Genomic DNA, 26,623 nt, shown 5'->3' on the forward strand with positions numbered 1-26,623 from the left:
ACAAACTTATGGTTACCAAGGGGGAAAGGGGAGGAGGGATAAATTAGGAGTTTGGGATTAACATATAAATACTCCTATATCTAAAATGGATAACCAACAAAGACCTATTGTACAGCACAGGGAACTCTACTGCTGGCAGAGCCTGGTGGGCTGCCGTCTCTGGGGTCGCACAGAGTCGGACACGACTGAAGTGACTTAGCAGATAAGAGAAAATATTCTAAAAAAAAAGATATAAATGTACACATAACTGAATCACTTTACCGTACACCTGAAACTAGTAACATTGTCAAGTAAGCATACTTCCATAGAAATAAAACAAAATAATAGCAGACCCGGTCCAAGTGCCAGAAACCCTCATTACACAATATCATCTGTAAACAGTACTTTCCTGTTTCTGAACATTCTACTTCATCTGGCTTCACAACCCCACAAGATAGCCGGAGAAGGTATTCATTCCTAATTTACTCACGAGGAAACTGCGGTTCAGGAAGCTTTGGGGATTCTACAAGTCTAAGTGGCTAATTATCCTTAATAAAGATCACTCAAGTTTCCTGACCAATGACGACATGCTAGCGCCTGTGCTGTGCTCAACAGGTGTTAGGATTTAGCAACCATCTTTTTTTGTGAATTTATAACTTTCTTTAGTAAAAGCCAGAGACACAACTGACAAAACACTGCTCTTCTTTACTGTGAAAGAACACATTTTTGTTATTTAGTGTAGCTGCTGCAACAACTCACTATTTTTACAAACACAGAAACCAAAAATAGATTGTTTACTTTTTAATTTCAGGTTAAGATTAGAATACAAGGCTCAATATTAGACACTAATTTCATGTACATGATACTTTTTAAAAGTTGAAGTGAATTTTCAGACTGATTTCAATGTCACTTCTGAAAAGTCTTTGAAATTGACACTATAGAATTAATAAAACTGTCCTTTCCTTTTAGAAGTTGTCATGTTTAGCAAAGATCTTCTGATGGGTCTTATTATCAATTTTGCAGATGAGCAAACTGAGGCCTAAAGAGGTTCAACGACTGGCCCCGAGGCACACAGCTAATTAGTACCCCCCAGAAAAGAAAAAAAAGAATGCTTCGCTTCAGTCATGTCTGACTGTTTGTGACCCTATGGACTGTAGCCCACCCGGCCCCTCTGTCCATGGGATTCTCCAGGCAAGAATACTGGAGTGGTTGTCATTTTCTTCTCCAGGGGGATCTTCCTGACCCAGGGATCGAACCCACGACTCTTATGTCTCCTGCATTGGCAGGTGGGTTCTTTACCACTAGCGCCACCCGGGAAGCCTCAAGCACTATGCATAAGTGTGCCTTGGTGGGAGTACCGAAGGGGACCGGCCAGTCTCACACTGAGAGGCTCCTCTGCAAAGTGCACCCCCCAAAGATGTAGAACATGGGGGACGTAGTCCTTGCTTTCAGAAAGTCACAGGTGGTGAGACACAGAAGCAGCACAGGATCCGCAGTGGAACAGACCTGGAGAATCCCAGGTTTGCGGCTCCCTGAGTGATTGAAAGTGAAAGTGAAAGTGAAGTAGCTCAGTCGTGTCGGACTCTTTGCGACCCGTGGACTGTAGCCCACCAGGCTCCTCCGTCCATGGGATTCTCCAGGCAAGAATACTGGAGTGGGTTACCATTTCCTTCTCCAGGGGATCTTCCCAATCCAGGGCTCGAACCCCGGTCTCCCTCATTGTAGACAGATGCTTTACCGTCTGAGCATGTTTAATTAGCCTCGGAGCTTTGGTTTCCTCACCTGTTACAGAGGAACTACAATCATCTGCTCCTAGGGCTGTCCTGAGGGATCCAGTTAAGGGGAGGCTAACACAAAGCACTCAACATGGAGACCATTTCACTGAAGTTCAGCTGAAGAGCAGAAGCACAGGCAAAACTAGCAGTATTAAGCAACAGTTGAAAAGCACCAAACGTGATGTTCACCCATAGGCATGCGAAGAATTTACTGGGGCAGGTTGGGCTGGGCCCATCAAGGCAGGCTCCGAGAGAGGGTGTGAACTCGGGCTGGCCTTTGATTTAGGGCCAATGGAGCCCATGGGAAACTCACACGGTAACTCCAAAGAGCTGTGGGCAACTAATTTCAGATAGTCAACACTGACATTACCTTCTGTCCGTGGGGCCAGGTCCTCACGTCTCTCCACTGCCTAGAAGAGCTGGACCTCGTACAGAAGACATGCCCTTGGCAAAGCTGCAGAGGCGGAGATGGCATGGTGCGTTCAAGGAACTCAAGTGTTTTTGGAACAGCTGGAGGGCGGGATTCAAGGGGGGAGGGGTGGCCGAGCAGTGGGCGGGGCGTCGTGGGCGGGACATTGTGGGCAGGGCGGCCGCACAGTGGGCAGGGAATTGTGGGCGGGGCGACCTGTAGTGGGCGGGGCCAGGGCCAGTCAGGAAAAGCCTATGATTCCCAGCACCAGAATGGGAATTCTCCGCTGTGGGCGGGCAAGGGGGACCCATCAGTAAGTCAACTTCCGATGCAGCGGTGATCCATGGTGGCCCATGCCACAGGGCACTCAAGATTATCTCAAGATTGACACTGGCTGTGGGAACCACGACCCAAACCGAGTGGTGATGCTGGTGTGGGCTGCGGTAATAGTGAGCAGAACACAGACCTTGAGCCCAGGCCTCCTGACCCATTTTCCACAGTAGCCAACTAACCTGCCAACCGCCTTGAGATAACCCATTTCCAGCTTCCAGGTGAGGATCCACATGAATGCTAGGGCAACGGGCCCCTGGGCCTGTGTTATAGACTGGGGACTGCATGTTTGTGTGCTCCCCAAATCCTTAGATTGAAGTCCTAACACCCAAGGGAATGGTATTAGGAGGCAGGGCTTTTGGGAGGTAATTCCATCACAAGGGTGGAGCCACCTGGTGGAATTAGTTCTAAGAAGACATGTCAGAGAGATTACTTCCTGTCTGCTCTTACCATGTGAAGATGCAACCAAAGGATGGCTGTTTACAAAACCAAGAGGGTCCTGGCCCGACCCTGGATCAGCCACCACCTTGATCTTGGACTTCCAGATTCCACAACGGTGAGAAATAACTGCTGTTTAAGCCACCCTGTGTCTGGTGGTCTGTTACAGCAGCCCACGTGGAGTAAGACACCAGGCTTGTTAGACACATAGGAGGGAGGCTATAGTTGGAGAGGCCGTTGTGAGTATACATATATCCTTATGTCTTCCAGCAAGCCCCAAATCTTGGCAGTGAAGATAACAGTTGAAATCCTGAAGATTTTCTTGGATAATGCAGTGGCGGTCAAAGATGTTTTGAACAATGTTTCCTTCCCACTGCACTCTAACTTCTTAGCAACGTGGTCAATTCCTGGAGGAACGGAAGCGCTTGTCCTCCAACCTCAAATCCCCAGCCTTTCTTCAGTGATGAGACCACCGCTGCTCTGTGTCTCAAGCAAAACTAAACAACAACTAGACCAGCACAGAGCAGCAGCTCTATTACCTTCTTTTTTTTTCTTTAGTTGACATGGTCAATATGGTCTGGGTTATTGGGCAAACATTCCTGTAATATACCACTGCTACTTCATGCATTTTCCCCTCTAACCTGCCTGCCTAGATGATAAAATTGCACTCCCAGGACTTTGATTCTGATTTTGTTTTGGTTTTGAGAAGTTGGAATGGCACTTTAAAAAAAAATTTCTGGGTCAAAGGATATTAATTTTTGTTTATTTATGGATGCACAACTTTGTCGCTGCACTAGCTTTCTCTAGTTGCAGCAAGCAGGGGCTGCTTTCCAGCTGTGGTGTGAGGGATTCCCACTGCGGTGGCTTCTCTTGTTGCAGAGCATGGGCTTAGTTGTCTTGGCGTGTCAGATCTTCCCAGACCAGGGACTGAACCCATGTCCCCTGCACTGGCACATGGATTCCTAACCACTGGGTCACCAGGGAAGTCCTTTGGCACTTTCTCAAATGGGACAGACTTTTAAAGGGAGCAAGGGAACCAGAAAGGAAACACGGCGTGGAGGCAGTTACGAATAAAGCACACACTTTATTCACTGAGTTGTGAGGATAACAGTGAGGCCAGACAGCGGCGGGGGAGGCAGGTGCTGATTTCAACAGGAGCGCGGAGCAGGTCAGCATCACAAGCATAGCAGCTCGGGCCCAGGGCCACCCCCGCCTCTGCGCACTGGTGCGCGGCACTCAGGACACCGACAGACACCCACACACTTTCACGGGGGACACAATACATCTTTTAAACAGCAGTTCTTCCAAATATTTGCTTTCATATTTCTGGAAGGGGAGGGGAGGCAGGAAGAACAGTATGCCTTCCAACACTTGAAAAAAAACTCCATTAAACCCAACTTCAAAATGAAAGAACTGCAAAAGCTTCAATGCAGGATTGTCGGCAACTCACAGAAACCACACGTTTATTACTGGACAGGTCTGTACAGAACATCCCAAACGAACACCAACCCCTTGGACACTCCTCTTCCGTAAGAGTAAAGAAACATACACGAATACGATCACTAAGTAGCTCCCTGCCTTTCTGAATGTTAGTGGATGCAGGCTTCTCCTCTACCTTTGCCAAACGGGCTCGGAAAGCGACTCAGGGCTTGGGAGAGACTCTTTGGGGACGAATTTTATTTAATGAGAGCAATTGCCACTCCATTACACTAAGCATCAGAAAAGATTGGCTTTAATTTTGCCATGTACAAGCAGATTGTTTAGAGAGCTTTCCAGCTTAAACCGACCACTTCCCCCTTTTGAGTCTGTCGTAAATGAAACTTGTCCCAAATGAAAAACACAAAGATTCACATGCAAAGTGTGTCAGTCACCATCTCCCCACTGCTTCTTGGCAGCAAACAGAAAGTGATTTTTTTTTTTTTAATACCAAAGTTTCTCTTTCTTTCATTAAAACATAATTAGGAGGGGTATCCGGGAGGGAGGAGACATGGTTGTACCTATGGCTAGTTCTTGTTGATGTATGACAGAAAACCACAAAATTCTGAAAAGCAATTATCCTTTAAAAAAAAAAAAAGCATAATTGGGTAGTGCCCTTAATGCACGTCAGCACTATAAGGTGTCATTACAAATCTCAAGCCTGAAATAATCTGTTTTTGGTTTTTTTTAATAGAACGTACTTCAAAAGGGAGTACTAATGAGTGAGTTTTAGGGCATCCTGACAAACACTTATTTTATCAAAGGGAAATAATCTTAGTAAGTCAGATAAAATCAAGTCTGGCCTAGGAAGTACAGATTAAACAGTGACTGGAAATACAGACAAGATGATTTGTAAAAACTGAGCTTCCTGCAGAGGACACAGAAGGGTTGATGGCACAAAGTTCATCTTCCTTCCACTGTCTTTCCCGGCGGTCAGAGAGAAGGCTCTGGGAGCCTACAGACAGGAGGGTCCCCTGCCCCTCAACACACAGGAGAATGCTAACACCAAGTTTGCCTTAAAGAGTTTTTAGAAAGACCTATCTAGTCAAAAGTGAATTTGAATTTTTAAACTTGCAAAAGCATATATATTTTATATAATCATCTGAGAAGCAGTTCTTTAGAAAAAGGTGTTTGCTTTAAAATGTAAAGAAATTAGGTGAAAGTTTAAGAAACATTTCCAGTGAGACTTTTCCCAGTGGAGCTGATTGACATCACAGATGGAGGGGATGGAAGTTGAAAAAGGCATAGTTCTAGTCTCACCCTGGAAGAGGAAACTCAGCTTGGACACAACAGAACTGGAAGAAGAGGGGAGACTGAGGACTCGACAGGGAGAAGCTATTTTTTTTCTTTGCACCTTATTACCCACTGACGCTAGCTTTTCTGTTCAAGGTTTCTGAGAACAGGCAGTTTCTCTTTCGTGATTAAAGAAGTCACATTAAGAACATTTAGTAACGAACCCAAACCAAGAGATAGACACCCAGCAAGATGAACAAGTTTCCAAATGCTCTTTGTGTCTCGACATAAATCACACCCAAAGACTAAATGGTATCCTGGCTTTTCTGGAAGAAACTCTAAAGGAAGCGCTGACTTTCATGTAACTATAGAGGCCTCTTCATGCAATCAGCCTATGCTTCAAGAATCACTAGTCAGTCCAATGCTCAAAAATGTAGCCCTTTCTGTATGTACTAGGGAAGCTTGCCATGCATATACTTCCTTTTCCTAAACAATTCTTATTAATTTGACAGTGTTAAGAACTGGAATTTTTTATGCAGGGCGGGATTCAGGCAGAGAACACTGATTTCCTGTGCAGTGACCTGGACGTTCTGAGGACAAGCATGCTGAGCTCAGTTCAATGAAACAGATAGGGTGTTGTAGCCCACTGATTTGATTTGATTCGGCAGTTGGGAGAACCCGGTTGTGCCGTGACCCATCACTCTGCCTGGAGCTTTCTGCTGGGGAGCGGGGCTGGGGAGCCCCCACTTCAGAGAGCAGCACTTCTCTGCTTACAGACAGGAAGCCATTGGCATTTCTGGCAAGGCAGTTTTTTGCATGCTATAGTTTAAATTAGCTAATACATTTGATATGGAAAGAAGCGTTCCCCTTACCCAAGGAGGATGCTGAACTGAATTCAAAAGTAAGAAGAAAAGTGAAGTTTCATTAGTGGGGGCAAATTTAGGGCTCAGTTCTTTAACTATCATTGGGGTTTTTCTTCCACTGACATTTGATCTGCAAGTATGTGGGTTTTAACTCATTCGCCAGTGAAAAACCCTGAGGGCCCTTCTTATCTCCACCATAAAAATCTCTCTCCTCCAGCTGAGCCCTGGGATCCATTCGGCCATCTGTGTCTTTGGTCAAGGCAGGGAAACACTGGGCCTACACTGTGGTCTCCCCCCTCACACTTTGCCAAAGTGAAGCGAGGATCAGGACACACAGGTGCTGAGGGCTGCCCATGCAGGAGAGGTTAGATAGAAGACAGGCCAGTGGATGTACTGAATGAAGCAAAAGGCAACAAACCAAACAGATGAAGGAACAGAACTGAAGGAGCCGTGGTCTGCCTTCAGTCCAAGGAGGAGCTGGTTTCCTCACATCAACCTCATCAGAACCATTTGCTAAATACATTAGTAGGTCCAGCACACATTCACACACACACACACAGTCCTTAAACATTCAGTGTCTAGCAAAGGTCAGGAAGAGCACAGAATGCAATAATTAAGCAACTGATATGTTCATTAAGACACCCAGTCTCTAGAGTGTGTCACAAGTTAGGTCTTCAGCACAAGGTCAGAAAGAATATTCTTGCTTTTTGCCACTGGTATCAGCTACTAACTCATTCTAATATTTGGCGCCAGCAGGAAGAACTTCTGAGCTTTTATAATTAGTGGCATATACAGGTTCTCTCCTTTGGCTTTAAAATAGAGTTTACAAATTCTGAAACAGAGCCCCCAAAGCATGAGAATTTATGTGACACCCTCCTATGCTTTCTCCTTTGGCTTTAAATAAGAGTTTAAATTCTTAAGCAGCTCTCCAAAGCACACAAATAAATGTGACAACCTCCTACGTGTATCTGACATCATCTTCAAGTCTCAGCCAGAGGCTTTCAGGAACCATGGTGGCGTCTTACATGCAAGTTTGGGTGTAATCCTTGGCTCCAATGTGAATCTTGTGTTGCTGAGTTTGAGGACTCTCGTGGGATGTTCTGCTGTTGTCTCCTCCCAGCCTGATCCAAAGCCTCGGTCTTCAGTCTGATGCTGACTTGAGCTACATCTGTCATGGAATATGTTGGCTTCTAACCACCAGCATCTTTCCATGAGGGACCTGATGACCAGGATGCAGTTAGCCTCACTCTTGACCTTTGAGTCACATGCACCTGTGCAAATGTCCCCAGAAACTGCAGCTGAGTAGGACAAACCTTCAAGCAGGAGTGAAATTTAAAAGCACATGCAGACTCCCCAAACTGTCATGGGTGAGTGAAAACATGAACACACACATACACACACACACACGTATCAGGAAGTCAACAGAGCTAGGCAAGAAAGCTGAAAAGACCAAATTAAATCAGTTGGGGGCCATCGCCCTTGAGTTTCAGAGCTTTCAAAGAGAAAAACATGCCTTTCCTTAGCCTACTACTGAAAAGACCTTAAAGAACTCAAAATCATCGAGGGCTTCGTGTGATATATAGGATGCTGGATAGAAAGAAGAGGAAGCTGGGCTGGGAAACTTGCATTGGGAAGACACAGAATTTTTTTTTTTTTGGTCAAGAGGGCTATGGCCTTTGGACCAAACTCATCTAACAGTATCCAACTGGGCCAATCAGGAGACAATCTTTCCCTTTCTTTCCTTTGTGAGAGTAGAGGGCTGGGGGCTGAGACAGCTCTTGTCCTTGGTGGGGAGGAACATATTTCCTGAAGTAGAAAAGGGTTAAAGGAGAATTTTCATCCATTCCTTTTTCCTCTTAATTTTCTTTTTTTTTTTTTTAGCAACAGCTAAGTAACTTGCCAAGTTGGGTCCTAGCAAACAGTAGGGAACGAGGAGCTTTTTAAAAATGCCTTTGGTGGCTACTGAAACAGAGCTCCTGGGGAGCCTGACCCTGCTGTCCATCCCACTGAGGCCCGGGCAGCACTGCAGGAGGCCAGTGAGGAAAGAGGCAAAGGCTGCTGCCACGTGGACCTGTCCCCCGGCTCTTGCTTCTCAGCCAAGGCGCTACAAGATAAATATATTCATACTTTGTAATTATTACAACTGCTTGCCCATGCGGCATCTTAAGGGCACTTGCTGGCTCTTATTCATACAGACACACTACTGTTGGATAACAGTTGAAAGAAAATGAAAGAAGTAGCTCCTGTTGTGGACACAAGGTGATGGAAAAAGGTCACAGGTGAACGCTAATGTCGAGCATGGAAACACAGACATTTCTACCCCACTGCTTCTGGGCGAGTGTGGCCGTGGGCTGGCCCCATATTTGGCTCATGGGTGTTTTAATCAGATTTTTCCCTTTTGGCTGTTGCTGAGGGACTATAGTTTGCAAATGCTCCAATCAAGTTTGGGCCTTAATTCAACATCCTATGTGTCCCCGCCGTGGTCAGTCCTTCTCCTAATGGCTGTCTACGTGTGGGACTCAGAAGAGTTTTGCTTTTTTCTTCATGTCGTTGCGTCTCCAAAGAGGTAACTTGTCAAACTCCTGGATGGACATTCCAAAGATTTCCCGAAACACTTCTGGGGCTAAGTGGCGCTGTGATGGGAGAAAAGAACAGTGGTTAGTCCTGCTGGCCACCTGGGTGGCCTCGAGAGTTGTTCTTCAGTTAACAAGTAATTGTTTTGAAGAGCAAGGCAGAGTGACGGAAGAGGAGTTTATCCTGAGGCTTCCTAGCACTGGACCCAGCAGTTCCTTACCTGGATGGGTCAGGTGAGGTACCCCTCCTACCAAACAGAAGAGCTAGTGGAGTACTACTGATGATTATCATAACACTGAAAGCTGATGGGGCACAGAAAGCTAATTCATTATGCCGGAGGCGACTCTGTTTCAGGTCAGTGGAATGCTGAGTAGATGTGGAGAAAATGGACCAGAGCAGTAAGAAAGTCAGAGAGAGACAGCCAGGGTGGTCTTTTGGGAGCCCTGGGGCTTTTCCCTGACTCAGCAACAGGAGTTCATGTGGATGCTTGGTCAACTGATAATGAAGATGTGTGTCTTCTGTCACGTCTGACTCTTTGTGACACCATGGGATTGTAACCCGCCAGACGCTTCTGTCCATGGGGTTTTCCAGGCAAGAATACTGGAGTGGGTAGCCATTTCCTTCTCCAGGGGAATCTTCCCGACCCAGGGATCAAACCCATGGCCCCTGCTGCATCTCCTGCATTGCAGGCGGATTCTTTACCGCTGAGCCACCAGGGAAGCCCTGGTTTATGGACTTCAATTTCTTGTGCCGTCTAGAAAAGTTCTCTTGGGATAGTGGATCCAGCCTTTCTCCTCTGTGCTAGCCTGAGCTCACATACAAAGGTACAGCCTTTTGTCAGGGAAAATTAACGATACTTTATGAGACTGGAAGCCAGAGTTTTTCTTAATTAAAACCATTCAGATGGAAAAGTACAAAGATCAGTCTCCCATATCTAAGGAGGGCGGCTTAGGTATGTGTACCCTGCTTAGCCTTCATCCAGGAATGTGGAAACAGTCAAGATAGACACTTGTCTAGTACACATCTCTATATCAAATGCTCCCTCCCTAATCTCAGCAGACTCAACTCAGGCTCAGGGAAAGATAAGGATTTGGGGGTATCTGAAATGTGGTGGAGACTCCATTCTACATCACCCACTAAATTCTGGCAACATTACATTTCTAAGGAAAGAGAACATGAAAGTCGCTCAGTCGTGTCCGACTCTTTGCAACCCCATGGACTATATACAGTCCATGGAATTCTCCAGGCCAGAATACTGGAGTGGGTAGCCTTTTCCTTCTCCAGGGGATCTTCCCAACCCAAGAATCAAACCCAGGTCTCCCACACTGAAGGTGGATTCTTTACAGCTGAGCCACCAGGGAAGCCCACATTTCTAAGCAAAATGACTAAAATCATACTGCATTTCTTGGGCTGTTTTTCTGTATTTTACCATTTTTATGCTGATCTCCTAAATACAAATCTGGGTTTTCATCCAAAGTCAGTTTTACCTAGGTTGATCCTTTCTCATTTTTGCCTTAACTGGAACAATTCTTAGGGGAGAGTCACAGGAAATGCACAGGAATATACAGTTGGGACAAGTTTTGTTTTTTACCTCCAGCCTGGTTCTGTCCACATCTCTTAGGATTTTGTTGCGCCCCCTGTTGGTCACCATCAGCATTTCATACGGAAATATCTGCAAAGAAAAACAACCTCTTCTAGAACACAGCTGTACCTTTGATTAACAAGCAAAAGCTACCTAAAACCTAGGACTCCCAAGACAGAGCTTCTGAGACACTATGATTAGAGCATTGGAGTGATGGGTGTTCCTCGCTTGAGCTTCCAGTGGACAGGGGCAGGTTCTTACACATTCCCAATCCCCACCTGTTTCTCTGTGGCATTGGGCCTCTGGAGGGCATGGTTGAGTGAAAGGACCCCACTTTCTACATACTGGATATGAAGGTAAAGATTAGAAGAGAACTGAAATGACAGGTACACGTTTGTATATGGCAGGACACCTGTGCTGGGCTCAACAATCTTGTTCCATGACCAGCTCATGAAACCAGGGAGCCATGCAGCCCCAGCAGCAGTGATTTAGTGGGTGACATACTGAAATAACTCCCAGTTATGGTCACCAGGGGGCACACCCCTTGGACACCTCTAGAGTCACAGAATGTTCTAGAGCTGGGGCGACCAATGATCCCAGTTTGCTGGGGATTGCGGAGGATCCCAGGATGCAAGACTTTCGGTGCTATAACCAGGAGAGTCCTGGGCAAGTTGGGACATGTTGGTCATCTTATCTGGGGTGGGCTGCAGCTGCTCCACGTAGTACTGGGCAGGCTTTGCTGTGCTCGTGGCAGGGGCTGAGTGAGTACCAAGGTCACAGGAGGGAAGTGCTGGCATGTCACTGTGAACATAGCACCGAACTCAGGGAGGGTTTAACCCTGCTGGCTTGGTGAGACAAAACCAAAGGGATAGAAGGATGCTTTATGATACAGCTTGACTAATGGACAAGGCTGGAGCCAAGCGGGTCTCAGTACTGAAAAAGATAGAAAATCAAGTCTTTCGGGGGTTTCGTCCCAGTTTCATCTCCAGGTGAGAGGAAAGAGAAGAGCCACGCTTGCCTTTGGTTCCAACATGTTGGGCATGGAGACGCCCCGGTCCATCCTCATTCCAGGCATGTGGCCATCTGGGAGGGTCTGCAACAGAGAAGCAGGTTTCAGGAGGAGCCCCTGGCAGTGGGGGAGCTGGGGCAGAGCTCGGCGGGCTCCCAGACCTCCTTGTCTGGATCTCAAATCCTCACTGCCATTTTACAGCTGTGTCATCTTAATTACCATGGAGTTTTCAAAATGAGCTCCTTGCTGAACAAAAACAAGGATACTGGGAATACTGCCCTCTTATAATCCAGTAGATGAAAGATCCTGGCTTAATAACTATTCACTAATCCCTGAATGTAGGCTGCATGCATGAAAGTACATGGTACATCAAAGAATCGCCAAGTCTATGACTTTTTTTTTAATTTAAATTTTAGTTTTCTTTGCACTTTTCCCCTTTTCTCACTCTCCATCATCATTTTAGGTTTAGGTTCTAAGAGAAAAAGGAAAGCTACACACAGCAGCTCTTTCCTATTGGCCAAGACAGGGGTTTCATTTGTGACCACAAAGAGGAGGAGAAGGCCTCAAGGAGTGAGTGGTTATGATTAAAAGAAAATACAGCTGTACATGTGTGAACCCTTGATGCTGGGCCACTTCCACCCTGGAGAAGACTCTCCAAGGCAGAGTGAGAGAGTCCTCAACATCTGGCCTGGTTCATGCCCTGTCCGCAAAGCCTGCAGGACTGGCTTGATCTGGGTGCCAGGCATGCCTGCTGCTCATGGCTCTTCACATCTGTGGACTAATGAGATGGATCAACCAAAAATCAGGGTCTTCTCAAAAGAAACTCTTCTCTGGAGTAGCAGAAGAGCACGTCTGGATTGGAAAAAGACTGTTTTGCCCATGTAGTCAACTTGAGAAAGACAGGGGTCCATACCTGGTAGTCTGGAAAGGAAAGACAAAGAAAATCTCAGAAGGGGCAGAACCACAGAAAAATACGGAAACATAAACAGAGATTACATCCGATTGCAATTCTCCAAACATGCCCCCGTGAGCCATGCTCTCCCCCAGCTCTGGGTCTCTGCCCATACTGCCCGGTTGCTCCCTAAAGCCAAGAAATGCCTGTCCCAGTTTTAGCTATCAGTTTAAATACCCTTTCTCGTGGAAGTTGATACCCTGAAGATGTGGCTCCCTTTTCTTTGCATGTCCAATCATAGCATCTATCTCAGAGTTTCTCTTTCTCTGTCTGTCTCTGCAACATGCATTCTGAAAACAGACCGACGGCTTGCTTATCACTTTACTTCCAGTGCTCAGCACATAGTAGGGCCAGTGAATTCCTTCCTACAAGGAAGGAATGTGTGTAGCTTTCCTTTTTCCCTTAGAAAAAGGTGTCGTCTCATGTCTGTAGAGATACTGACATGTTGGCTCTCGGACAGACGTGGTCTGACTGCAGGATGTCACAGAGTCCAGCCCATGCGCCTGCGGCAGCACGGCCCCACCCCACCGGGGCGTGGTCAGCGGCACCCGCGCTGGGGCCTCACCTCGCGCTCCCCCGCTGACGTCCCCGTAGCTGTTGTACTGAGCGAAGTCTGTAGAAACGGGCTGAAAGGAGGGGAAACACACCATGAGAAAACCCGCTTCACAGTCCTCATTTTGGGGTCAGGTGGAAGGGAAGAATGGATTTACAAAATCCTAAGAATTCCTTCCAAGTTGAGTTGCTGGACTGCCATTACTTCCCCTACATATTTCTTCTATGAAATCCTTGGGCTCTGTTGTATATGTTCAATGCTACTGCTCACACCCTCGGTAAGCAAGTATCTCTTGCTGATAAATAAAAACACATTTCTCCGCATCAGAGCTACACAATTACCCTTGTTCTATGCTTTGTGGGGAGCGAGGTTGAGACAAACTTTCCTGTATCATTTTACAGCAGAGATAGGGGCTCCAGTATGTAATTACTTTTTACTTGATTGTAGAAATTTGCCACACAATCCAGTTTTCCCACAAGCTTCTATAGGCTATTTTTTAAAAATTTTAATATATTTTCCTAAAACCAAGGCTTCCAAAATATTATCATTCTAACATGCAATCAATATAAAAACTATTGGTGAGATTTACTTGTAAGAAGGTTTCTGTGCTTCTGATGTTTTGTCCTTACAGCATATCTTAATTCAGATGTTAAATTGTCATGGGATATACTTATCTCATAAAACACAAAGTTAAAAACATCGATTCACATTCATAAGTTGTTCCAAACATACTTAAAATTGGCCAATAACTTAATAAACCATCAAAAAGAATAATTTGTATAGGCAATTGTTTTATCTAAAGTCAATTTCCCTTTCTCTCAAAAGAAATATTTTATTTTGCCTGTAACTCAAAGTGATTTACCAGGAGACCAGAGAGATTACAATTTTCATTATATTCCAACGCTGAGATCATATTGTCAGATATATTCACACAGTACGTCAACATTTCAACCAGGACTGAAGAGGGAAGAAACTCAGAAACGAGTCATTGAGAAATCTTACCCGGTGAAGCCCATTTCTTCCATAGCCAGGGAGAGATGCGGTTTTGGACGATAGAACATGTGAAGCTGAATAAGAGAAAGATTTTAAAAAGCAATTGTTAGGAACCGAAACTGTAATTCTTTCATGAAATTGCCAGTGTGTCTTCTACTCTGCAGAAGATTTAGACAAGGAAAAAAACAAAACAAAACAAAACCCTCATCTCTTCTGTCTCCTGCATCAGCAGGTGGGTTCTTTAACTCTACCACCACCTGAGAAGCCTCATATTGGGCTCAAATGTTGACAAACCACCACCAGATTTGGGTGATACAGGGAATGGGCGGGCAGTGACATTATCAAGGAGAGGTTGGGAAGACAGACATGCTTGGCACGCTTTATCTCTGACTCCTCAACACAATCCTAATAATGCTGATATTATTTCCATTTTACAGGAGAAGAAGTAGGGACCAAGAGAAGGTAAGTACTTGCCCGAGGTTGCTCAGCTTGTAAAGATCTAAGCAATGATTTGAACCCAAGGCTTCTGGGATGTATAGACCCAAGCCCTGGCTGGTATGACAGTGATAACTGATCTGGAGACCAACATGTAAGTTACCAGGATCTACTGGCCAGCCACTGCTAGACTCCTGGAAGGCCTGTGAAAAAAGGTGTCCCACCGATCAGCAGCATGGATGCCTCATGCTGCTGGGTTTTGGAGGCAGCGGACCTGGGCTTGAATTCTGGCTCTGTGACTTAACACCACTGCATCTTTGGGCCTGGTATTCCATCTTTTAAGGTCTTCACTGCTTGACCCATGTAGATGCAGTGCTATTTACTCTTAGAGCACAGATCTGCAGAATTGGAAGGATTTACTCTAAAGATTAGAAAGCTACCTAATCTAAGATCAATACCAGTCAGCATCTATGAGAGGTAGGAGGGCATTCCAGCTAAGAGTGTGGGCTCTGGGGTTATAACACTTGGACTCCTAATCTTAGTTTTGTAGTTATCAGCAATGTGACACTGAGTAAGTAACTAAAACTTCCTGAATTTGTTTCCTGATCTACAAATTGGGGATGATAATATCATGTACTTCTTGGTATGTTGTGACAATTACATGAAGTAATGTTTAGCAGAAGTATTTGCATAGGAAAATACTAAACACATGTTTAAAGGAACCCTCAGGAGAGAAAATTATGCACTAGTTTAGAACATGAGAGAAGAAATTTTACAGCTTGAAAGAGATCTGGCTTATGATAAGTGTAAGCAGGGGAAAATTACTGATAGACTATTTCAGCCCAGCAGATGAGTAATCTCTTTCAAAAGTATCAAAAAATCACTGTTAGCCCTCAGCTCTTACACTGAATATATTAGAAAATATAGAAAATATTTAGAAAATAGTGTTCATGCTCTCTACAGTTAGAAAGCACTCTGTGCTCAGACTTCTCTGGGACTCCAGTGGTTGAGACTCTGCACTCCCAAGGCAGGAGACATGGGTTTGATCCCTGGTCAGGGAATTAAAATCCTGCATGCTGCTGAGTGTGGACAAAAACATTGAAAAAAAAAAAAAAAAGAATTCTGTTCTCTGTAAGAACTTCCTTTTGGCCACTTCCCTCTGAGATGGATTCAGATGTATGTTCTAGAAGGTAGACTCAGCACAAGGAACCTGACCCCTCCTGGTTCGTGACACCCTCCAAGGGTTCCTCCCCAAAGGACTGTCATGCTTCCTTTGCTGGAGCAGCCCTGGAACAGTCAAGATAGGTTCCCCACAGGCAGGTGGCCAGCTCCCAGCTCAGGGAAGGCAGTGGGTCTGCTGCTCACCTGAGTTGATGGGGGAATCATAGCGACTGGCGGCCAGGGAGGCCCTCTCCCGGCTCTCCCTCTCCTTCTCCATCTCTTCTTTCAGGATCAACTGGCCAAGGCCCGAGTTGAGCTATTCATGGAGAAAAAAAAATGAAAGTGGAGCCTGCAGTCACTTTCAGGGAGATGCAGTTTCTTTTTAGTGGATCCTGCAAGAAGGTCCTGACTCTAAAGAGGCCTGAAGCATATTGTCCCCAAGCCTGGGGGTTCCCCCAAAAGTCAGCCAGGTTTTGGACCTTGAACCACACTTGGCCTCTTCAATGTCAAAGCTTGGTTGTCCTCAGCCAGGCTCCACATCAGAAGAGTGTTCTCCTTTCTCTGCCCCCTCCCCTTACCCCCAAAGTGCCAGCAGGGAAACTCAAGAGGCAGTGTGCGAGGGTGTACGTATTTTTGACATGGGAAGGGAAGCTTAGGGATAGCAGCCTTTAAAAAGAAATTATACTGATTTGTTTAAAAAATAGGGGAAAAATAATGCATGCTCATTGTACAGAGTCTAGAAAAATCTGGAAGGAAAAAAGAACAGGCCATAATCCACCAGGGATAACCACTATTGCCATTTTGACCTACCCCATGCAATCTTTTTCTATGCACATAACATACAAAACGGGGATCACATAATACATGCAACTTTGTATCCCCATAAACTAGTATATGTGCTTTCCCCAGATGATTAAGTATCTTTGGAAAATAATCTTTGTTAGTAGGAGTTTACAATTTCTCAGCTCCCTCAACCCCCGGCTACAATTGACTACCCTTCCTTTGGTCTTCTGGGATGCTGCAGGCCTATGCTAGAGACAGAGGCTATCATGAGGGTGCTTTGGTGAGAGTCTACTTTATCTCTCTCTCCTGGCCCAGATACACACACAGGGTCCTATGAGTCCAAAGAAAGACTTGGAGAAATGTTCTGTTCCAAGGGAATTCCTTCAGCACAGCCTGCGTGAGGGAAGGAAGGTTTTGTACCGCCTTGAAGTACACTTGGGCTGTGCCTGGCCTTTTAGCATCCTTTCAACACAGGTACCATACCCACACGCCCCACACAGAGTCTCGCTCTCCTTGAAGAAGCCCTAATATTTATTCCATGCCCATTTGACCTCCAACCTCCTCATGCTCTCTTCCAGAACCCACTAAATGTTCTGCCTTAAAGTCACTACGTGCCCATCTCGTCTCTCCTACCTGACAGCAAGAGGTCTGGGACTACCTCTTGCTCATCTTGGTGGCTCGCCCACAGTCGTCATTCCATAACAAGGATCCACAGAACCAAAGGCTTCAGCAAAGTCGTTTAAGGGACAAACCTTCATTAATTGCTCCTCTTGAAGCTGCCGGCGTCTCAGAAGCTCTTCATCCTCTTCCTCTCGGCCACTAGATCTGCGTCTCGTGTCAGCTCCTAGTTCCACAGCAAACACAACTTCTCACGTTAGCCCCAGGGAAGGGGGGTTGGGTCTCAAGGGATTAGAGCAACTGTGCTCAACTCGTCAGGTGAGCAAAGTCAGCAGTGGTCGTCAGCATTCGTGAACAACACAAGATAAAAAAAAAAAAAAAAGCCTGCCACCAATTCAGCACCCCTGCCTGGCTTCTTGAGACAGGGAGCCCTATTTGACAAGCCAGTGCAATGTGTGATTCAGTAAGGTGCGAATTTTGGCCTGGAACAAATCTGATCTGCTCACTTAGAACCTGGATTGCGATTATGATTGGGTCTATGTCATCCCATGTGCCACCGGCCAGAGTGTCCATAATAGGTGGGAGGGACATCGATAGTTATTATTTTGATGTCCCTGGGGTCAGTGTTCAAACACAGAGGAACCCAAATTCATCTAGCTATCATCAAATAGGTAAGATAGTCACTTTCTTGTGAGGAGTTTGAAAATCTTATAGTTTTCCCTTTTTCTGAATATTTAGATTTGTCACCACACTATCACCCTGCCCTCTACTTTCAATAAATTTATTAAAAAGCATGCTTTATTTTTTCTTTTAAGGGATGGGTCTCTAATGTTTCCTTGTCTTCCGTCTCTTAGAAAATGGTCCAAAAAAGTTTTATAAGAATGGATCCATAAAAAGGGTTACTGCAGCTATGAAGTTACTTATTTCAGTATAATATAGCAGATAATGTACAAATTTTAAGCTTCCTGGAAAGAAGGAGCTGGGGTAGAAAGGAGGAATCTGTCTGAATGGTTGGAAAAGTAAGATAATTACTGTTTTCCTATGTTGCCTGGATTAATCTGGCTGTGGGAGGAAACAGGAAAGCTTGCTAATCTAATCAAAATAAACTTTAATAGTTTCAGTCTTCATCATTTTGATTAATGGACCAGAAGTTTTCTTCATTTTGGAAACCCAAAGAGCTTTAAACTATTTACTGTTGACAGTTGATAACAATAAAATGTTAATTCTTCCCCAAAGTTTAGCTGTTTAATGTCCCCACTAAGCAACATGACTGAACCAGGAATCTCAGTTAGCCCTAAGAACTGCCTGAAGGATGTGGACTAGCAGAAAAAAGCTGATGATCGTTTTAGTTTTTAAATGGCAATGTGAATTTTCTCACTTTAATCTACACTAGTAAAAGTCTGTAAGAACTAGCAATAGAGACACCTTAAGCCAACATAATGTATAAAATACATGTGAATAATGAACCAAGGAGGTAGATTTTTCCTTCAACCATTTCTGTAACTATCAATTGCTTTAAAGTCCACTTATATTGCTTGTAAAAGTTATTCTAAAAATAACTTGATAACAAAATAGGATGAAGAAAATTTGGGAGTTTTGGAAAATTGAAGGCCTTTAGGTTGTCAACAGAAATATGATAATACAGTCATATCTTCGTAAAGCTGACTCACTAAATTTTCAGTAGCAGCTTATGAGTTTGCCGACAGCATTTTTTAGGGTCAAGTGATGTAACTAATGACAAAACAGTAAAGACAGAGACACAACTCTAAAGCATAAATGTGCGGTTCAAAGCAAAGAATGAAACAGCTCAAATGTGACATTAGCACAGAAGTCATGGAAATGACAGATGTGAAATCATGTAACTTTGCACGAGCAATATTCCAGAACACCTGCTACTCCGTAACAGCCCTTCTTAGTAATGGAGAACGTGATCAGGCAAGAAAAATGAAAGTGCTTCAGTGTTACGACTGGTTGTTAAGAACTTTAATTACAACCCAGAAATCATCTAAAACAAATTTAATTGAAAGAAGTCATGCTTCTGTGGACACTCAGTAAATTCACTCACTATAACTATAGAGAATAAAGTTCAAGGCAGGAGGCTTTGATTCAGCTACATTCAAAAGAGTTACTGATTTTACAACAACCACTGAGAGTCCACACAAAACACCTGTTTTAGACCAGTTCTGCCCCTTTTTGGGTTTGGTTAGCGTAAGGCTCTGGTGGTTGGGTTTTTGTAACTTGGAAGTATTCTGCACACATCTTAATACTACATTAGTTCTTCTCCCTCTTCTACCTCTTGGTCATACTTTTCTTAGAATCTTTACACATTTCCCTGCATACTTTTTAAGCATTTCATTTTGAAATCGCCTAGCAATCCGTCCATTTGGCTTAGCTGCAACAGCGGCATACCTACGGCGGCAAGTGAGGGGGGACCAGGCCAGTGGTCCGTCTCAATCTTTGGAATCTCGCTGGGGTCTGGAGCCTGGGCTGCTGGGAACTTGGAAAACTTGATGATGTCTTCCGAAGATTTGCTCTGGGCTGCCAAGGCAGCTGCATCTGGATGGGAATCAGGGGCAGCTTAGCTCTCGGTCTGCAAGGCCACAGTGGTACAACTCTCTGACATCGCTTTCTTGTGCTCTGGCCAGAGTGTCAACTCCAGATAGCTGCTTATCACCATTATCAATCACCCAGTCACTAACAGTGCCTGGGTGACAACTCATCTTCCTTGTGTTCTGCCAGAAGCAAAGCTTCACTCCACATCTATTCTACATCTGAAAAAACCTTGTTCTAGAGCTGTGCTGTCCAATACTAGCTTGAGCTACGTGTGGCTATTTACATTTAAATTAATGCAATTAAATAAACCAAAATGATTAATAAAATTAAAATTCAGTTCCTCAGCTACACTAGCCACATTTTATGTGATCAACCTGTGATCAGCGGCCACTGTATTGGATGGCATAATTAAAGAACATTTCCCATCATCACAGAACATTCCATTGGACAGTACTCTTCTAGAGCAATTAGAAACTTGAATTAGTAATTTGAAATTAAAGAGGTAAGTAAAATGCATGACACTGTCATTTGACTGTAGGTGTTAATTGTAAGAGAGTTGGTTTTGGATCTTTGTGGCTTCTTAGCCATAAAAAAATTGATCCGGTTCATTTTAATCCTTGCATATTATATATGTGTCCTTGAGTACCAGGTGAAATGGCAGCAGGAAAGTTCACTATCAGTTTGCAGGAATTAGCCTTGAGACTTAGGTTTGCCGTATCCATTTGGTCATTCTGTTCAAGGGTCTGCATATACAAGTGAGTCATCCAACTTTAAAACAACAAAATCGGACTAGGAGCACCATTGGTTCACAGTGTGCTTAATGGCTGTGCTTACAGGAGGGGTCACTGGCTTAGAGCCCCAAATGTAATCACAGAAACAAGCCAGGCTAAATGGTCAGACTCTGACTCTGGCTAATTTTGCAAACTGATCTGGGATGTTACTAAACATTTTTAAATGTATTAATAATATGTATTTATATACCATAGATACAACTTGGCCCCCTTCCGGAGCTTGCTGCTGCTACTGCTGCTGCTAAGTTGCTTCGGTCGTGTCCAACTCTGTGCGACCCCATAGCCGGCAGCCCACCAGGCTCCCCCATCCCTGGGATTCTCCAGGCAAGAACACTGGAGTGGGTTGCCATTTCCTTCTCTAATGCATGAAAGTGAAAAGTGAAAGTGAAGTCTCTCAGTCATGTCCGGCTCTTAGCGATCCCATGGACTGCAGCCTACCAGGCTCCTCTGCCCATGGGATTTTCCAGGCAAGAGTACTGGAGTGGGTTGCCATTACCTTCTCCGAAGGTTTTTAAATCTGGAAGTAACTTTTTGAATTTTCAGCTCCAATTGCTCATTTTTAAAGTAATCTCTGAGTCTCATTTTGGTTAAGTAACTTGATCGAGGTTGCCATATATTAAAAAGGGGTAAATTCTCAGTTAGAGATGGAACAGTGTTTTTCTTAATCTCTAATCTTATGAGGAAAAAAGATAAAATCAGCTTGGAAAACACTGCCTTGTATATCCTCTTCTTAAAGAAGGATAATAGGTGTTAGCGTGTTAAAGAATGAGAAGTGTGACTTTATTTAAATCTAGCATTTTCGAAACGCACAGAGCACAGACATCAGCTTTTGGTATGGTATGACATCTTTTTCTATCACACAGAACTGCTCTCTTGCAGAAAGTCCTTTGGATGTACCCCTCTGCTTGTGTTACTCTTAATTCCGATAGACTGATAGAAAGTAAAGCATAAAGTCAATGTCACAAAAAGAAGTCAATTCCTTCCAAATAAATAACCTAACATTATCCAATCTCTTTAAATCTTATTTGATTATTTTTGTCTGGAGAGACAGGATCTTAGAGATTTTAGTATTTAAAGAAAAAGTCTCTAAATAAATAAAGTTTCTGATAAATCAAACTGGGAATCTTATTCTTAAATTAAAAAAAAAAAAAAAAAGCCAGACTTCAAACAGTACTTACGCATTAGAATTGGTGGTCAGTAAACATTCACATGTTAATGAGTGGGTGAGAAGACATTAAACCATAAAAAAGCAAACAAAAACAATGTTAACAAACTTAAAAAAGCAAGCACAAGGTGTAAACTCCTAAAAAAGAAAAACACAGATGAAGGAAAAAAAAAAAACCTAGTCCTGGAGTCATTACAATACCTATTTTCTCTTTTTTCCCCTATAATGCTGCCCCGAATTTTTTTTCCTCTTTGCATTTCAACTTTATTTGCTTTTCATGTCATCCTAAGCCTTCAGGATACATTAATGTCAACTGGATTCTAAAGGCAGCCTTCAAATTTCCAGGCACAATTTGGGTACAATTTTCTGAAATCACCCAAAGTCTTGGCTTTCTACCTATTCATGAAGATTTACAGCAGCGGAATCCACAGAGACCTAAAAATGGTCGAGGGAATAGTGACTTGCAAAGGGTAATACTATTTCCTGGGTTTAAAAATTCTATATTCCCAGAAAAGGAAAACACAGTTCTAGATCCACGTTAGTGGTTCTTAGTTTGCAAGAATTTCAGAGACAAGCTGGCCTCATGCACTGGCTTTTGCAGACGAGGAGACTGAGGGACAGAAATTTCATCTGTGATATCTCAGAATGGTTTACATGACAAGCTGGGACCAAGGCCAGGGCCTGTGTCTCAGCGTGAGGCTGGTCCACTCTACCACAGGGCGCAGACGTCTGCATGCCCCATCAGAAACTGGGGAACTGGACAGTCAGGCTGATGGGGGTTTGGTCAAGTTAATTAATTCATTTTCTCTCTTTTTTTTTTTTTTTAGCTGTGAAGCTTGTGGGATCTTAGTTCCCTGACCAGGGACTGGGGATTGAGTCCATGCCCCCTGGAGCAGAAGCGTGGAATCCTAACCACTGGAACACCAGGGAGTTCCCTTGGTCAAATGAATTTTTTACATAGCTAGTGTTCACTAGTTTTAATTAGTTAAACTGCAAGCTCATCAAAATTATCAGAGAGGTTGGTTAAGTTCTTTGATCCCCCCCTCCCCCCAAAAAAGTCTTGTGAGGGTGTTTGTGAATGACTGTGTGACCATACTTCCCCTCCTGTATGAGTGAAATGATACATGTTGATGGGCTCAGAAAAAGGCTCGGTGTTTTCTATCTAGGAAAACCAACTTTACGGTATTTGCATCTTAGCAGATCGTAAAGGCATAACATGCTGGACACCCCAGTTTGATTCTCAAAAGCAACAGCAGATGAACGTTTCAGAGGACAGCAAAGAGTTGAGCCGACGTTGCTACTTAAAAGCTACATGGAGGAAAGTGGGTTTTACCATGCTGTTTGTAGATGGGTGGTTTTCGGTAAATGTTGATCCCTTGATCTGTGGAAATGAAAAGCAAAGGTGAGTGATTATGGGAACCTGTTCAGCGATGGGAAAAACAGATCAACCCAGAGGCAAACCGAACTGAAGACTCTTGAACAAAAATAACCCAGAAGGTTGACTTTTGTATTACAAAGACTGAGGTTACCAAAGAAGAAATTATAGAAATGAGTGAATTACTATAGACATGTGACATGGAATCCTTTGTAATACATCTTAGGATACAGAGAGATGTCACTCACTCATGAGCCATTTATTTCAAATACACACTTCAGTAAAAGTGGAGTTAAAACGGGGAGAAATGCAAGCAGCGGAGATACTGTGATGGTGAGGAAGACATAACCAGTTTGGGGAAAATCCCCAAATTGCTACTGTCTAGAAATTGAGCTCCCAGTAGCGACTAGCAGCTCAATTTACTTTTCAACTAATGAGTGGAGCAGTGGAAAGCGATGAAGTAAAATTAAGAGAACCTTCTTGTAAAACACAGAAACAGTTTTTACGTGCAAGGCTAATCTGATGTATTGACAAGATGTTGGACAAAATCCTAACGTGCACAGGCCAAATTTAAAAAAAAAAGAAAAAGAGATGCCAAATATTATTCACATTTTTATACCGAGCCCCATTTGATTATACAACCATTTCACTTCGACTGCAAATACTTGGGAGGTTTCAAAAGGTTTCCCCAGAACCTTGGGTACTGGATTCTTGCGAAAAAGCCACAAATGTACAACACTGATTTTCAAGGTTTGATGAAACTTTTTCTTTTTTAAAAAGGCAGTCGTATCTCAGGGGTATGAATCCTATTGAACTTTGTTTATTAAGTTTTTAAGTTTATTAAGTTTTTCTCAAAAGAGAAAAAACTAATACGGATTCCAAATATGTATGCTAACATTAACATAACGGTCATTTATTAGACTACTTTCAGTAGCTAAAAGAAGCAAAACAATGTACTTGGGATGGAAAAATAATATCATGACCTCTGATGGCCAATCTTGTCTTCACACATTGAGCTGACCCGAAACATGAAGATATTGATATGGGTTCTGACTCTTCCAGTTCCTGGTGGCAAATTACTGTTTGCACCATGACACCAAAGCTTAGAGTGCCAAGCCTAAATTGCAAGATCTCTCTGCGGGCTATGGAGGGTTAGTTAATTACACATTGCAGAAAGACCCTCCAAATGACTCAATTTTACAGCTCTCTGAAAAGCCCACAGAAAGAATCTCCACGCTGAAGAGAAACAGATAAAATAAAAGTACTTTCAAGAATGCTGTGGTTCAATCTTTACAATGAGAAGATAACCAGATTGCCATCATGATAGTCAATGACAGTGAGCCACAGAGAGGTAGCTTAGAAGGTTCCAATATAAGGGTAAAATTAACATTTTAGTCACAACAAAATAAAGCGATTCAACCCTCCTTCCTTCACCTTCTGCCTCCCACCCTACTTTACAAATTTTAGAGAAAACGGAAACTTTCAATACAATCCTGGCATTTCCCATACACAGCTCCTGAAAGGCCCTCTAGGTCAGACACTGCAATTTAAGCGGTTATCAGCTGTGTGCATCTCAATGAACAGAGCATGAGAGATGGAGACGAGACAGAAGCGACAAGGCTACATTCTACACCGTGACAGGACACCAAGACACGGACCGTGTCAGCTCCTACCTGGAACATGGAAATGTTTAGGGGCCTGAGCGTAAGTTGGAGTGAGAGGGCGGCTGTCTGGCCGGTAAGGGAGAGGGGAGTTCCGGCCGCTGGACGGCTCATTGCCTCCAATGAGAAGAATGGAGAGAACAAAATGAGAGAAGGGAGAGCAAGAAAGAAAACAAAGCAAGCATAATAAAAATTCAAAACAACAAACCGGAAGGAGGTTCATCAAAAAGGAGAAATCAAAGCAACAAACTCAATTCATCCATTTGGCTCACAAAGGTGACTGGAATAAGGTTGAATTTTTCCAAAAGAGAGACTCGAGTTCAAATGGAACTAGGTTAAAAGCAGCTAGCGGTCAGATGCATCATTCCAATGGCATGCGGTTGTGGCTGTGAGCTGGCAGCGAACTGATTAGATGGAAAGTACATTGAGGGGGATGGAGAGTCACTTGCTAATGATTTAGGGTCAGTATCAGATGGTTGCATCCCAAGCATGTAAAGGGGTGGGATATGCGAACGCAAATACAATCACTTCCAGGCATGATGGCAGAGGCTGGCAATCGGAATCTATTTCTTTGAAGGGGAGGGTGAGACTGGGAACCTGTGTAGTCACCCGGTCCTTTCCCTGAGCAGCACAAAGCGCCTTTACTGCAGCCCACATTTCTGTTGCCTCACTTTGAAATGTACATGATACAGTCAGATCCCGTTCTTGCAGGTACTTTGGGACCACTTTCCCCACCATTCTCTTAAAGACAAAGCTTCACCCAGTCTAACAGTTCAATCGGTAAGACATTTACTGAGCACCTACTGCGGCTGGGCAATTCAGCTGAAGCTAAGGAGGTGAAGGAGACGTGGTGTCTGGCTGCAAGGGGCTCAGGGTCTACCTAAGGAAACAGACTTACAACAAACGAGAATATGTAACGCCATACAGGTGCTGACTCAGGGGTGTCTGAAAAATTCAAGGCACTCAGATGAAGGTGCCATTGATTTTTCAGAAAGGCTGTGGAAAGACGCTAGAATTGAGATGGTCTTACTAGGTGGGTGGGTGGCTAGAGGGGTGAGAAGGGCAGAATCTAGGGAGCTGGAACATCGTGGGGAAGGAAGGGCCGCGGAGCATGGGAGCAAGAGGACAGGCCCCTGCGGCTGGGCAGCACAGGGTTCTTGGAGGAGGAGGCTGGAAGGGGCTGCTGGGCGTGGCTGCAAAAGCCTAGAGACCCACTCCCGTAGCCCCCACCACTCTCTCTGATGAGAGATGCAGGGGTGAACTGAGACTTGTGCAAAATCAGAAAGAAGTCAGCTGTTACCCTAGTGTCTTCCTTCCACATGACTGAGCAAACATCCATCCCAAGAAAACACCAAAAAATGTAGGACTATCAAAAGTTAATGAACTAGTAACATAATTATCAAGTGTTAGTTGCTCAGTCGTGTCCTACTCGGTGACCTCAATAAACTGTAACCCACCAGGATCCTCTGTCCATGGGGATTCTCCAGGCAAGAATACTGGAGTGGATTGCCATTTCCTCCTCTAAGGGATCTTCCCAACTTAGGGACTGAACCCAGGTCTCCCGTGTTGCAGGCAGATTCTTTACCATCTGAGCCACCAGGGAAGCCCCATAATTATTGGGTTGGCCAAAAGTTCATTTTGGTTTTTCCCATAATATTTTATGGAAAAACCCCAAAATGAACTTTTTGGCCAATACAACACTTTTATGATTGAGTTGTAAGGGTTCTTCACGTATTCTGGATACAAGTCTCTTATCAGATACACAATTTGCAAATGTTTTCTTCCACTTTGTGGTTGTTTTTTAGTCTCTTGATAGTGTCCTTTGAAGCACAAAAGTTTTAAATTTTGATGAAGTCCCATTTATCTATCAATTAAGGCTAACAATTTTAAGTAAATCACAGATCTTCAGAAAACA

General features: G+C 44.0%; 1 protein-coding gene across 16 annotated transcripts in view; it reads right to left on the reverse strand.

The window, feature by feature from the left end:
* Window positions 1-3,995: 3,995 nt before the first annotated feature.
* Window positions 3,996-26,623, reverse strand: part of ABLIM1 (actin binding LIM protein 1) — a 331,575-nt gene continuing 308,947 nt past the window's right edge. For 3 of the 16 annotated variants that reach the window (XM_061403559.1, XM_061403566.1, XM_061403558.1), the window contains exons 14-20: window positions 24,721-24,825; window positions 23,006-23,053; window positions 19,573-19,719; window positions 17,298-17,389; window positions 15,967-16,078; window positions 14,176-14,240; window positions 11,733-13,246 (exon numbers count right to left, since the gene is read on the reverse strand). In XM_061403559.1, coding sequence (XP_061259543.1) covers window positions 12,986-13,246; window positions 14,176-14,240; window positions 15,967-16,078; window positions 17,298-17,389; window positions 19,573-19,719; window positions 23,006-23,053; window positions 24,721-24,825 — 830 coding nt within the window. In that variant the 3' untranslated portion in view covers window positions 11,733-12,985. Of the gene's footprint in view, window positions 9,137-10,668; window positions 10,750-11,677; window positions 13,247-14,175; window positions 14,241-15,966; window positions 16,079-17,297; window positions 17,390-19,572; window positions 19,720-23,005; window positions 23,054-24,720; window positions 24,826-26,623 lie in introns of those variants that run through there. The other 13 variants (XM_061403565.1, XM_061403562.1, XM_061403560.1 and 10 more) reach the window with 10 other exon arrangements.

The sequence above is a fragment of the Bos javanicus genome, chromosome 26 (assembly GCF_032452875.1).
Source record: "Bos javanicus breed banteng chromosome 26, ARS-OSU_banteng_1.0, whole genome shotgun sequence".
In the NCBI taxonomy this organism is placed as follows: domain Eukaryota; kingdom Metazoa; phylum Chordata; class Mammalia; order Artiodactyla; family Bovidae; genus Bos; species Bos javanicus.